This window comes from Bufo bufo, chromosome 5 (genome assembly GCF_905171765.1).
Source record: "Bufo bufo chromosome 5, aBufBuf1.1, whole genome shotgun sequence".
NCBI lineage: Eukaryota > Metazoa > Chordata > Amphibia > Anura > Bufonidae > Bufo > Bufo bufo.
This window is the reverse complement of record NC_053393.1, coordinates 216,863,809-216,877,420: the sequence shown is the minus strand read 5'-3', so window position 1 is coordinate 216,877,420 and position 13,612 is coordinate 216,863,809. Positions and strand designations below refer to the sequence as shown.

General features: G+C 42.8%; 1 protein-coding gene across 5 annotated transcripts in view; it reads right to left on the bottom strand.

Annotated features, from left to right (window-relative positions):
• The window catches only part of CUL1 (cullin 1), a 91,206-nt gene that overhangs the window by 4,650 nt on the left and 72,944 nt on the right, over positions 1 to 13,612 (bottom strand). For all 5 annotated transcript variants that reach the window (XM_040434366.1, XM_040434370.1, XM_040434369.1 and 2 more), the window contains 12 exons: positions 11,119 to 11,226; positions 10,919 to 11,025; positions 10,784 to 10,832; positions 9,381 to 9,512; positions 8,247 to 8,364; positions 6,860 to 6,936; positions 6,119 to 6,250; positions 5,955 to 6,047; positions 3,769 to 3,816; positions 2,725 to 2,807; positions 2,040 to 2,145; positions 1,336 to 1,449 (listed from right to left, as the gene is read on the bottom strand). In XM_040434366.1, coding sequence (XP_040290300.1) covers positions 1,336 to 1,449; positions 2,040 to 2,145; positions 2,725 to 2,807; positions 3,769 to 3,816; positions 5,955 to 6,047; positions 6,119 to 6,250; positions 6,860 to 6,936; positions 8,247 to 8,364; positions 9,381 to 9,512; positions 10,784 to 10,832; positions 10,919 to 11,025; positions 11,119 to 11,226 — 1,167 coding nt within the window. The remainder of the gene's footprint in view (positions 1 to 1,335; positions 1,450 to 2,039; positions 2,146 to 2,724; positions 2,808 to 3,768; positions 3,817 to 5,954; positions 6,048 to 6,118; positions 6,251 to 6,859; positions 6,937 to 8,246; positions 8,365 to 9,380; positions 9,513 to 10,783; positions 10,833 to 10,918; positions 11,026 to 11,118; positions 11,227 to 13,612) is intronic.

Here is a 13,612-nt window from a genome sequence, read left to right as displayed (position 1 = left end):
CATTCAAAAGTGACCAAAACATCAGCCAGGAAGCATAGGAACTGAGAAGTGGTCTGTGGTGACCACCTGCAGAACCACTCCTTTATTGGGGGTGTCTTGCTAATTGCCTATAATTTCCACCTGTTGTCTATCCCATTTGCACAACAGCATTTGAAATTGATTGTCACTCAGTGTTGCTTCCTAAGTGGACAGTTTGATTTCACAGAAGTGTGATTGACTTGGAGTTACATTGTGTTGTTTAAGTGTTCCCTTTATTTTTTTGAGCAGTGTACTTTTGAACTAAGCAAGTAGGAATTGCTATGTCATGAACCCCCACCAATTCAATGTATACACTCAGTGTGACTGGCTGAGCAGTCATTTCCTGTGTGTTGAGAGGTGAACTGAAAGCAGAGACCGCCAGGGAACCGCAAAACTGGAGCGGTGAGGTATGTATAACATGAATAATAATTTTCTTTAAAAAAAAACGCACACAAAACAAAAACGGCCAGAGAATCCCTTTTTACCACACATTTTGACTATAGCTATTTGTTATATGCCACTTAAACGGCTATATTTTTAAAATCGGGAAGATTTTTAGCTTTTTCTTTTTTAAATAAAAGGTATTTTTAGCCACAAAGGGATATTCCAGTTATGGGACTAGGATAGGGGATTACTATTTGATCAGTGTGGGCATTTTTTTTCTTTTTTGGGGAGGGGTACCATCATTTGCATTCCTTTCTTAACAGGGACCACATACACTGTAGAGCCCTTGAAATGATCGCAGTGGCCGGTCAGGGATGTGTGCAGCAGCTCCATTCTTTTCTAGAGGACTTCTGGAGATAACCAAGCGCTGCACTTTGCTACCTCTGGAACTTCCTCAGAAATGGATCAGCTACGCCTATGCCGGACAGACCGCTCCATTCGTTTTGGGGGTGCTCCCCGTTCTCATAATTGGTGGGAGCCCCAGTGGTAGGACCCCCACTAATTTAAGTTATTCCCTATCCTGTAGATATGGGATAACTTCACAACCATAAGTGGGCTTACGATGTGTTATTCTAGAGCATTTTAACAGTTATAAAAATAAAAGCAGAGTGGCTGGTTGTTTAGGAGTTACCCGGCACACGGATCTATATAATGGAGGCTTCTTCACACATGCACAGACTGCAATAATAATACAGCACCAGGAACTTCTGAAACCTGTTCTGCCAGATGCCTGAAGAATGCTGACTGTGACTTGGACAGGGTGACAGATCACATAATTATGATTTTTGCTTCCTCAAAATCATACCCACAGTCCCCTGGTACGTCATCAAACCTTTTCCTAGCTGAATAAGATGTTCATTGAACCATACTCACTTTGATAACTGGAACACGTGGTTTGAATCTTGAAGACAGCTGGGTCAAAACTTCTCCAAGAAGCTGCTGGTGTTTTAGGACCTTCCTCATCTTCATGATTCTTACAATGGCAGCCTATAGACAGGGCAGATTGAAAATTGTGTAACTTTCTAAATAAATATAGGCTTTACTACTATTTATGGTTGCTGTCATAGGCTGAGTCTCTGTCACAACCCATATGTTGATGGCACGTTACAGTGTATTCAGCTGGATACTCTGCATCATACAATACCTAACACTGGACAACCTCTGCAAAGTACATCTCTGGCTTTTTGTCAATTAGCAGACCTCCCTTCACTCAGATTTACCACTTTACATTTCTATTTTATTTTAGTCGCACTTGCACTCATTGCCGATAGTGAAGGGGTTTAAGAGTATCTTCCTCTTACAGCAAATAAGACATACAGAACAATGTTGGACTAGATGTACAGGCACGTAATAAAATCCTGAAAGACACCCACCCCTAAGACATGGAACTTTATGTAGTTGGTTGATAAATATATATCTATCTTTACAAAGACCAATACAAATTGAATGTAGATGTTAAATGCAATAAAATAAAAAATCTTCCCTGCCCTGTTTGTCTGTTCTAGATCTCCTATAGAGAAACCAGATAAATACCCAGGCTGGACTTTACCAGACTCTGGAGAGAAAAGGACATGTACCTGAATAAGAAGTTTGCGATCTTCCTCAATGTTTTTGTGCGTTGTTTCCTGCTCCTGCTTCTGCTCAGTCTTCATGGGGACATTAATGTTCACTCTAAGCTTTTTACTGCAGAAACACAGAAAAGAAACAAATCATTAACTCTAAAAAGAAATGCAAATTCCAGAATCGTGATGGTAGTAGTACGGCAGCAATATTCTACTCTACAGAGGAAATGCAGAAGAGACCTAGACAACATGATCCCGATTTTCTAAAAAGTGTGATAATAATGCAGCAGAACAGCAATACGTGACCTCATCTTTAAAGGGCTTGTTCATCCCTGGGGGGCCTCTCAGAAGACGATTTCTCTTACTCACCTGATCCCTGATGCTGCAGTCCAGCTCCTTTGCTCCCCCTCGGTTGCCGCAGCTCTCTAATCCGGTTAGCCTCAACCTGGATGTTGACATTGGGAAGACCCGCGAGTTGCAGCAGTCAGGGAGGAGTGAAGGAGCCGGACTCCAGCAGCGGGGATCAAGTAAGTGTGATTGTCTCCACAGGTCTGACCACGATGGAGGGGGAAGGGCCAGAGGGTTAACAACCCATTTAACTAAAACAATACGGTAAATACAAAGTGATACATCATCTACACCTATTAAAAATTCAGGAACCTGCCAAAATGTGTAATAGTTGTAAGTTATATGAACATACTTCTTATAGCCCAGGTACAGCTTTATTAATATGTCTGGCCTCAGTTCCATTTCGTCTACATTTGCGTTCTCGTCTTCTAACACCTGCAGTTTAATAGAAAAAAAACAACACATCTTCAAAGTACAAATGTACCCTGCATATACTGAGCTGTATGCACAATACACATGCTGTCACTATATAAAGTACACGCAAGCCTGAAAGGGGGCAGATTCAAACATGGCACAAAGACGGAAACACTGCCGATATAGGTGGAAATGTAAAGTCTAGTCTTCATTAACCTGTTCCCTATTTTCCCATGTATTTTATTTTTTTAAATCAATAGTTTTTATTGTTTTTTTATTTGATATATTCTAAGGTTATATTCCATATGTTTGTATAACATTTGATAATAAACCATGTATTCCCATGTTTTTTAATCTGTGTAGTGCAGAAAATGTCTACCCCTTCTTATGCTACATGGAAACTATTCTAAATGTCCTTGACTGGGCAGAGAGGACCATCTGGTTTTGGCTTATATCCCAAGTGATGTTCCAAGGCCGGATATTGATGTAAGTGGTAGCCATTTAATAGATGGCACTAAGAGAGCTTGTTTGCCGCCCTCGAGATTTATACGCCTTTTACAGGGAGAATTGGCTGGCCTATAAGACTCCATACGCCAACCTGGTCGTCTCCATAAGGACTACTATCTTCAGTAAGTGAAAAGCAGGATTAATCATCTTGAGGTCAGATGACAGTCAGCCATTTAATACTCCAGTTGAGTGCTGTTGGTGTAGATTTTGGTCATTCTCCATTTGTAGTAGAGAGCTTTGCAGCATCTGAGTGAATCGGAGCAGCATGTATAGCTCTATGATCTTCAGGATTTATCCTGCTACTTCTATCTGGAGTCACATCATCGATAAACACCAATGGCCCAGGTCCATTGGCAGCCATGTATGTATTTCTTAACTCTACAATACCGTGATTTTTCTCCACTGACATTTTCACAGAACCCTGTTAAAACAATATTTCATACTATATAATGTGAACACAAACTCAATGACTCACCAGTAACTTGGATTTTAATAATATCTGCAGAACCTGCACCAAGATGTCCTGAAAAAGTGATATTCATTAAGTGCTTTATATACATGAAATCATTAATCAATGTGTCAATCAAACTGAACAAACAGAAAACTGTCACTGGTATTACTCTGGGTGTCAAAGAGCCGTTTTATGGTCTTCAGATAGGCTGTCTACCAACAGCTTAAAGGGGTTGTCCAGGAAAGAGAATATTCTTTTATTTCTTAAGATAGGAAATAGTTAAAAATAAATACATGCTTTCATCGTCACTTGCCTGTTTAATCCTTCGCTACTTCAGCGGTTCCTGCCAGTCTGGGTATACTTCCTAGATTACCATGCAGTCTATGCACATGACGGCTGCAGCCAATCATTGGCCTAAGTGGACTTGCCTGCATTTAGGGTGCAAGGTCGCTGAAGCTTGGGATCTGCTGCAGCTGTCAAGTAGGTAGACGGCACATGACCAGCTACACAGGAGTATGCAGAGACTCATGGGGACTATTGAGTTGCGGGACGATTTTTTTTATATTTTAAAGCACTTCCTATCTTGGGAGGGGACGGGGGAACGACACATTCTGGACAAGCCTGGGAAATGTTCTGATTAAGCTAACCGAAGTGACACTGTACCACATAAAAGGTTAGTATATAAAATGAGAATGCTCGGACTAGGAGAAAACGTCTGTAAGTGGGTAAGTAACTGGCTCAATGATAGAAAACAGAGGGTGGTTATTAACGGTACACACTCAGATTGAGTCACTGTCACTAGTGGGGTACCTCAGGGGTCAGTATTGGGCCCTATTCTCTTCAATATATTTATTAATGATCTTGTAGAAGGCTTGCACAGTAAAATATCAATTTTCGCAGATGACACTAAACTGTGTAAAGTAATTAACACTGAAGAGGACAGTATACGACTACAGAGCGATCTGGATAGATTGGAGGCTTGGGCAGATAAGTGGCAGATGAGGTTTAACACTGACAAATGTAAAGTTATGCACATGGGAAGGAATAATGCAAGTCACCCGTACATACTAAATGGTAAAACACTCGGTAACACTGACATGGAAAAGGATCTAGGAATTTTAATAAACAGCTAACTAAGCTGCAAAAAACAGTGTCAGGCAGCTGCTGCCAAGGACAATAAGATAATGGGTTGCATCAGAAGGGGCATAGATGCCCGTGATAAGAACATAGTCCTACCACTTTACAAATCGCTAGTCAGACCACACATGGAGTACTGTGTACAGTTCTGGTCTCCTGTGAACAAGGCAGACATAGCAGAGCTGGAGAGGGTCCAGAGGAGGGCAACTAAAGTAATAACTGGAATGGGGCAACTACAGTACCCTGAAAGATTATCAAAATTAGGGTTATTCACGTTAGAAAAAAAGACGACTGAGGGGAGATCTAATTACTATGTATAAATATATCAGGGGTCAGTACAGAGATCTATCCCATCATCTATTTATCCCCAGGACTGTGACGAGGGGACATCCTCTGCGTCTGGAGGAAAGAAGGTTTGTACACAAACATAGAAAAGGATTCTTTACGGTAAGAGCAGTGAGACTATGGAACTCTCTGCCTGAGGAGGTGGTGATGGTGAGTACAATAAAGGAATTCAAGAGGGGCCTGGATGTATTTCTGGAGGGTAATAATATTACAGGCTATAGCTACTAGAGAGGGGTCGTTGATCCAGGGAGTTATTCTGATTGGAGTCGGGAAGGAATTTTTTATTCCCCTAAAGTGAGGAAAATTGGCTTCTACCTCACAGGTTTTTTTTTGCCTTCCTCTGGATCAACTTGCAGGATAACAGGCCGAACTGGATGGACAAATGTCTTTTTTTCAGCCTTATAAACTATGTTACTATGAGAGAAGCCCCCAAATATTCCATAAGACACGCAGGTTACAGTGACAGTTATCTTTGTGGTTTACTTGTTCAGCAGATTGTCTAATATGACATGTAAGTACAGCAGAACTTCTGACGGTAGGATAGGGAGTGATCTGATATATTCTGTACGAAGCACCACATATCTATATAAATGGTAGCAAATAAACGTGCATTCCCATTTAAGGAAGGCTGCACACACCCTGGGGCTGTACTATACGGGTTCGCCATAGAACAGAGGAGTTTACATGGACCTTCTAACAAATATAAAGGGAATAAAAGTCAATTCTACCATTTTTATCTGCGTGCTGTCTGTCAGCTGCTGTACTGTGTAGGCATCTTCTGTATTATACTGAAGGAGGATCGCCATCTGGAACGTGGAGGCCTAAAATCCAAATAGAGGCAATGTCAAAGTGCCACAACATGAGCAGACGTGGTCATGATGTGTATACCCACCTGTAAGGTATATCTATTCTTAAAACAGTTGGTAACCAACTCTCCTTTAGACAACTGATATAACCAAGTCAGTTTTCTCCCACTATGCCGACTGGCATAAAAAGCTGTAAACCGCTGATAACTTCTTTCCAACTGTAAGGGGGGAAAAAAAGCATTACTTAAGTAAAATAAAAAAAACACATATGCAACATAGAAATCTGGCAGCTGAACACAACAGCTTATGTCCGGCTGAATCCGAGGACTGGCCAGTTCCCATTATAGTCCTGAGGACCCTGGCACGCTGTTCCGGGAAAGGATAACTCTGCCGCATGTATGAAACTTAGCCTTACACTTCAGATGGAACAGTTTAGACTACATAGGCCAGTATGGACAACCACCACAAGGAGGGAGCCCATGCATTACCATGGATAGCGTGAAAACCTTCATTCCCAAAACTACAGATATTAAAGGTAAGGGAAATCTTCCCATTGAATGTAGATTCAAAATGGGAATAGAGGTTAAACAGTTTTACAGGGCTGACAAAATGTCATAAAATATTCAGTGCGGCTTTTAGCTTACACTGAGGCACAGCACCTTGTAAATTATGCAGCGTTATGGATATTTTGTGCCACATTTTGTCCTGAAATGACTGCATATTACTACAACCACATGTTCATAGATTCCTTCCTGTTAAAATAATGATCATAACCTGAACAACCCAGGTAGAAATCATAATACCAGTCACGTCACACCGTAACCTACCTCAGAAGGTAAAGCAAATGTGCAGAATTGCTGAAAAGGCCACGATCCAGAGCTGAGAACCTGTATGCTGAAATCCACTGTGAAGGAAGAGAAATCAACACGTCTTACAATATGCTTACAAGTCATATGCTGGATGGCAAATTATACAGGAGTACACGGGCATAGGCAGATTACTAAATGAGCGAAACATCTAGTTCTCAAAAGCCCCTTCTACTATAAAGGCATGTATGTCGGAAAGTGCACAGTGGTGGTGGGCTCAGCCGCATCTCACAGAACTTCCAGGAGCCTGGGAAAGCTAAACGGAATAGGCACTTCAGCCAACTGGATGGAGGTGCTTGTCCTAACCTGCAATGGCAGCCCTACATGGTAAAGTCCCACTGGAGTCTGAGAAAAAGCAGAGTCCAAAGACATGCATGGAGATCCATGTACCCCTTAGTTAATGGGCACTTTCCAGACAGTTCTGTACGATGCTTTGTGGCAGTTTCTTCCCCCAATACTTAGACATAAAAAGGGAGATCAATTAAGCCGCCATACATATAAGATAAAGGATTGCAGAATTCACAAAGGTTGGTGGAACCAGCTGACCATCTAATGTGTGTGGGAGCAGGTGTCGAGGGACATAAGGATCAGGCAACTGGATTTTTAACATGCCTGAACCTTGTTTTCTCAGGGACATAAACCACTGTTTGACAGCAGCCTTCTCCCCATGCTGGACACAAGAGAATAAAAGGTTTATGATTGAATGCCCCCAATCCTTCTTTCTCCTGACATCTGTTGAGGGACAGTCTGGAGCTCCTCATACTCCTTAAGATTCTCAGCTGACACAGCCCAACCACAACAGTGGTTTTGGCAGACATGTGTAGTGTGATGTATGTGAGGTGTCTTACAAGCAGCAGTGGGGCAAGTTTCTAGTGATCGCATTTGCCAAAAGCTGGTAAATTAAAGAGGACCTTTCACAAGTCCGGACATTATCAAATAACTAGCGGGTTGTGTAGGTTAGGCTTTTTTCTTCTCCCTGGCTGTGATTGGATCGTTAACAGCCAGGCAGAAGGAGACGCCCATTGAGAAACAGGGCCGTCTCCTCCTCTCTGTACCGATGGTATGAATTTATATACCAGGTGGGAAACCAGTACAGGGGGCACAGCGGGCAAACAGAACATAGAGAAACTAGTAAGCGCTGTAACATCACTTCACGATGCCCTACACAACCCGCTAGTTATTTGACAATGTTCGGACCCGTGAAAGGTCCTCTTTAAAGAGCTGCTAGAAACAATTATATACAATGAGGTTATAAGTCAGACACAGCCGGCATGTAACTGGGGTGGGGGGGGGGGGGGGAATAGCGACCTCCAGTACTTGTAACTGAATACATGGTGGGTGCACTTACAGTCGAGCGGCTCTGAATTCGTCAGGTGCTTTTTAAACTGCTCATTTAGGTCTTTGCTGACGCCGATGTCTTGAAACATTCTCTGCAGCTTCGAGGTATATTCAAAACCACACGCTTGCTGTAGAAAAAGAACATAAAGGGACGTGAACACAAAGCTACAAGATCGATAGTGAAACTGAATAGAAACCATAAAAGATTCATTTGGCAAGTCAGCTCCTACAGGCAAATGAGAGAAAGGTCTAAGTGGTATCTCTCAGAAATACAAACATTGGAGAGCTTTACTAAGCAAACTGCACCAGAATTAGTTTAGAAATTGTCCCCCCAAAAAATCCAATGTGTCTGACTGCGACATGCACGTTTTTGCAGCTACCTCGACAGTTTTGAAAAAGGCGCAACTTGGGGTAGTTGAGAGATGCACCAGGTGCCACCTTTTGGCATGAATGTACTGCCATACTTAAGGCAGCCATGAGCTGCTAATATGTCCAACTCCTAGCTTTGGCCAAAAAAGCATCAAAAACTGTACCTTACGATGATGCTCAGTTTCCATGAGATCTAATGTATGCCATTGAAAACTCTGTCTATGCTCTTCACTATATCCTGGCATCAGGCTGAAGTCACTGCGTCAGCATGCAGTGTAATGTACCCATGTTACCGAAGGGTAAATAGCAATATGGAATTCATTACTATGGGTCTACTAAGTAGACACCAAGTGGTGGCTTGTGATCATGTGACTGCTATAGTAAGCCTATTAGATACTATGTCAGGGGTCAGCAACCGTCAACACTCCCGCTGTTCTCAAACTACAAACCCCGGAATCTTCCATTCATTTTTATGGCAGTTCTGAGAACAGTCCAAGTTTGCATGCTGGGAAATGTAGTTTCAGAAGAGATGGGGCGCCAGAGGTAGTTCATCCCATAAAGGGAGAAAAGCATGGGGCTGTATTAAAAAAACAAAAAACAAAACAAAACTGATGTGTGCCAAAACTTTAGGTCCACTATGACAAGTACCATGAATAATGTACCCCTGGATGTTACGCTTTCCATTTCAGCGTAATGATTTACAGGTCAACGCAATTTCTTCCACAACCTCACCATGAAGCCACCACTCAGCCTTCAGCTCAACTTCTCTGCTTACCTTAAGTTTGGATATCATGCTCGCTTCTGCATCGTCGCTCGCACTGTTCTGATGGACAAGTCGTTTTGCAAGCATCTTTGCATAGAATTTCTGGAACACGTCTTTATCTTCAATGTATTTAAAGACGACCATCTGTAAAAATGAAGAGCTTTCTGTTTACATGCAACTCCAAAAAAAATTACATAGTTCTGAAGAAAGAAGACAAGAGTCTGCCGGGCCAAAGAACACTGCATTCTCCAAAGAGGACCAGTTCATGTGCGTCCTCACATCTCCCACTACTCAGACCTTTATCGAGTTGAAATGCAACAGACTTAGGGCTCTTTCACACTTGCGTTCTTTTCTTCCGGCATAGAGTTCCGTCGACGGGGCTCTATGCCGGAAGAATCCTGATCAGTTTTATCCTAATGCATTCTGAATGGAGAGAAATCCGTTCAGGATGCATCAGGATGTCTTCAGTTCCGGACCGGAATGTTTTTTGGCCGGAGAAAATACCGCAGCATGCTGCGCTTTTTGCTCCGGCCAAAAATCCTGAACACTTGCCGCAAGGCCGGATCCGGAATTAATGCCCATTGAAAGGCATTGATCCGGATCCGGCCTTAAGCTAAACGTCGTTTCGGCGCATTGCCGGATCCGACGTTTAGCTTTTTCTGAATGGTTACCATGGCTGCCGGGACGCTAAAGTCCTGGCAGCCATGGTAAGTGTAGTGGGGAGCGGGGGAGCGGTATACTTACCGTCCGTGCGGCTCCCCGGGCGCTCCAGAGTGACGTCAGGGCGCCCCACGCTCATGGATGACGTGATCGCATGGACACGTCATCCATGCGCATGGGGCGCTCAGACGTCATTCTGGAGCCGCACAGACTGTAAGTATACTGCTCCCCCACTCCCCACTACTACTATGGCAACCAGGACTTTAATAGCGTCCTGGGTGCCATAGTAACACTGAACGCATTTTGAAGACGTATCCGTCTTCAAATGCTTTCAGTTCACTTGCGTTTTTCCGGATCCGGCGTGTAATTCCGGCAAATGGAGTACACGCCGGATTCGGACAACGCAAGTGTGAAAGAGCCCTAAGGGCCCTTTTACATGGGTCAATGACCAGGAAATGAAAAGGGGAGGAGCGACCACTAACGCCACTGCTCGCCCTCACACAGAATCATTATTTGCCAGCAGCACAGTGCCGTTTAGATGGCACAATCTGCTGCTGGCAATCAATGTTTTAGGCGACTGCATGAACGATACCATTACCAGATGAGAGAGCGCTTCGCTCAACGGCTAATTGGCGGCAGATCACTAATGAGCGTTCTTACGATGATCTGCCCGATGTTTGGGCAGTGTAAAGGGGCCTTAACATATATATCTAAGATATGTAACTGCAGTGTAGAGATGAATTAGAGACACTTACAACTTGATTGAGTGTGTCTTCCAATTCTGCCTCTTCTGGGTTCTTAGAACTAGGGTAGATGGAAGGAATATTGTATGAATACACCGGGAAGAGAACACGGATATCAGCACATGACATTACAGCATATACACTCACCTCTTCTTCAGTAGTGAATCACAATAACGGGCGAGCAGCTCTGGAGATTTGCTGGAAGATTGGGCCATTTTTGTCACTGCATTGTTATTTATAAATCGGCCACAAGCCTGCCATGAAATATTAAGAAAACGGACATGAGAAGAAATCCAAACGCCATGCCACCATATCTGTCCAGATTTATCTGGTGCAGTTACACTCACCTTATCTAGTGCCGCCACAAATCCAGCATCATTGTTAAAAGCAGACATAACTAGTGCATTATATTTCTTATGGACATCCAAAACAGTCTGTACATACATTTTGGGATCCTGAATAAAAAGGAAAAAATAAAACCCATGTAACACAAATAGTATAAACCAGTGGTACACACGTGATGCTGCCGTGTGCGTCCCCCAATCACCAGTTCTATGTTAAGCAACTTAATGGGGTTATGCCATAATTGATGTAAAATGAAAATCAGACATAATATAGTACATAACAATCTCTAACAAATAACCAGCCCTGTACCTCACATGGAACCAGAGATCATTGCTCTAATTGTTCTGCTACATTTATTTTAGGCTGGCAGCTCAGAGGGCGTGTCCTTTCTGCTGTAGCTCTCTCCCTGTAACTAGAGATAGAAGAGAAGACCAGGACTGTACGTGGCGCTGCAGAGAAGGCGAGACTCTGGGAGAGTTAAGTTTGAAAACTTTATTGGCACTAGAAGACAACACGTTTTGGGATTGAACGGATCCCTTCATCAGGCAATTGTGGTGTAGTCTGCTGGATGAAGGGATCTGTTCGATGCCAAAATGCGCTGCCTTCTAGCACCAATAAAGTTTTCCCAGAGTCGTGCCTGCTCTGCAGCGCCGCATACTGTCCCAGCCTTCTTCTCTTTCACTTACAGTTCAGCTTCCGGATTGGACACCGGAAGGACCGCGTACAAGCGCGAAAGGCTGTTGTGCTCTCTACACAAATGAGTGGTTCTGAACCTGCGGACGTTCTGCACTTTCGCCCATTTTGTTTATAGATGCCACTTCTCTTTCCCTGTAACTGCCACAACTTCTAACAGAAGATACCACTGGTGGCAGTTGAAGATTTAAACTGAGCGCGTGCAACCAACCGTACTCTGGACAGGAGAATAAGGAGACAAAGAAACAGCAGGTGGCGCTATACAGGTACATTTTATTGAATAGTTCAGTGACTACACTAAATTTTTAATTACACGCAATTACAAAAGTATTCAGATCCAGGTGTTGGGTTGAAAAATAAAGAATATTTTTCGTGGCACAACCCCTTTAAAAGGAGCAATACAGGAAAAACTGATACCGTGTTATGCATAGTGAAGGCCTTATGGGGCAGCACTGTATACTCTCTTTGGAGTCCTTTGAATCTCTGGGTTGTATACAACCCCTTTAAGTCCTGCACTAGGCTTAACACAGCGTATTAGTGTTACCCAAAGAGATATTTTCAAGAGGTGTCCGTATCTAAAACATTTATGGTACTCCAAGAAGGAAGATACGAGACGGCCATGCATGCCTGCTGCTCTCCATTGTAGTTTATCCGTGACCTTGTTCTCCTGCTAGTAGGGAATCTCAAAAGTGGAACTACAACCTGTTACACATTTATGTGGGAGATACCGCTACATTTTATTACGGTGTAGCTAAATGTTGTGCACCTCTGGCATAAATGACAGGAATAATGATAGTGACATTATTGTAATGGACTACTAGTACAGTAAACCTGCAGAACCATGTGTTGCTCGGGTAGTAAGAATAAACGCGGGCTCTTCTTTAGAGTATTGTCAATGTACTATATATACACATTAAACGCAATAAAGGTGATCAACTCTGCTTCATCCTATTTCCTGTGGAAACTTGACCCCCACTGGGAGTAGATGTCTATACAGTCATCCCTCAGGATACAATATTTTCAACAGTTAGGTCCGTATATATTTGGACTGACAACATTTTTCTAAAGTTCGTTCTGTACATTACCACAATGGATTTTGAACAAAACAATTCAGATGCAGTTGAAGTTCAGACTTTTAGCTTTAATTCAGTGGGTTAAACAAAATGATTGCATAAAAATGTGAGGAACTAAAGCATTTTTTTAAACTCAATCCCTTCATTTCAGGGGCTCAAAAGTAATTGGACAAATTTAATAATTGTAAATAAAATGTAATTTCTAATACTTGGTGGAAAACCCTTTGTTGGCAATGACCGCCTGAAGTCCTGAACTCATGGACATCACCAGACGCTGTGTTTCCTCCTTTTTAATGCTCTGCCAGGCCTTTACTGCAGCGGTTTTCAGTTGCTGTTTGTTTGTGGGCCTTTCTGTCTGAAGTTTAGTCTTTAACAAGTGAAATGCTCTATTGGGTTCAGATCCGGTGACTGACTTGGCCATTCAAGAACATTCCACTTCTTTAATAAACTCCTGGGTTGCTTTGACTTTATGTTTTGGGCCATTTTCCATCTGTATTATGAAACCCCGACCAATCAGTTTGGCTGGATTTGAGCACACAGTATGTCTCCGAAAACCCCAGAATTCATCCGGCTGCTTCTGACCTGTGTCACATCATCAATAATCACTAGGGACCCAGTGCCACTGGCAGCCATGTATGCCCAAGCCATCACACTGCCTCCGCCGTCTTTTACAGATGATTTGGTATGCTTTGGATCATGAGCTGTACCATGCAGTCATCATACTTTTTTC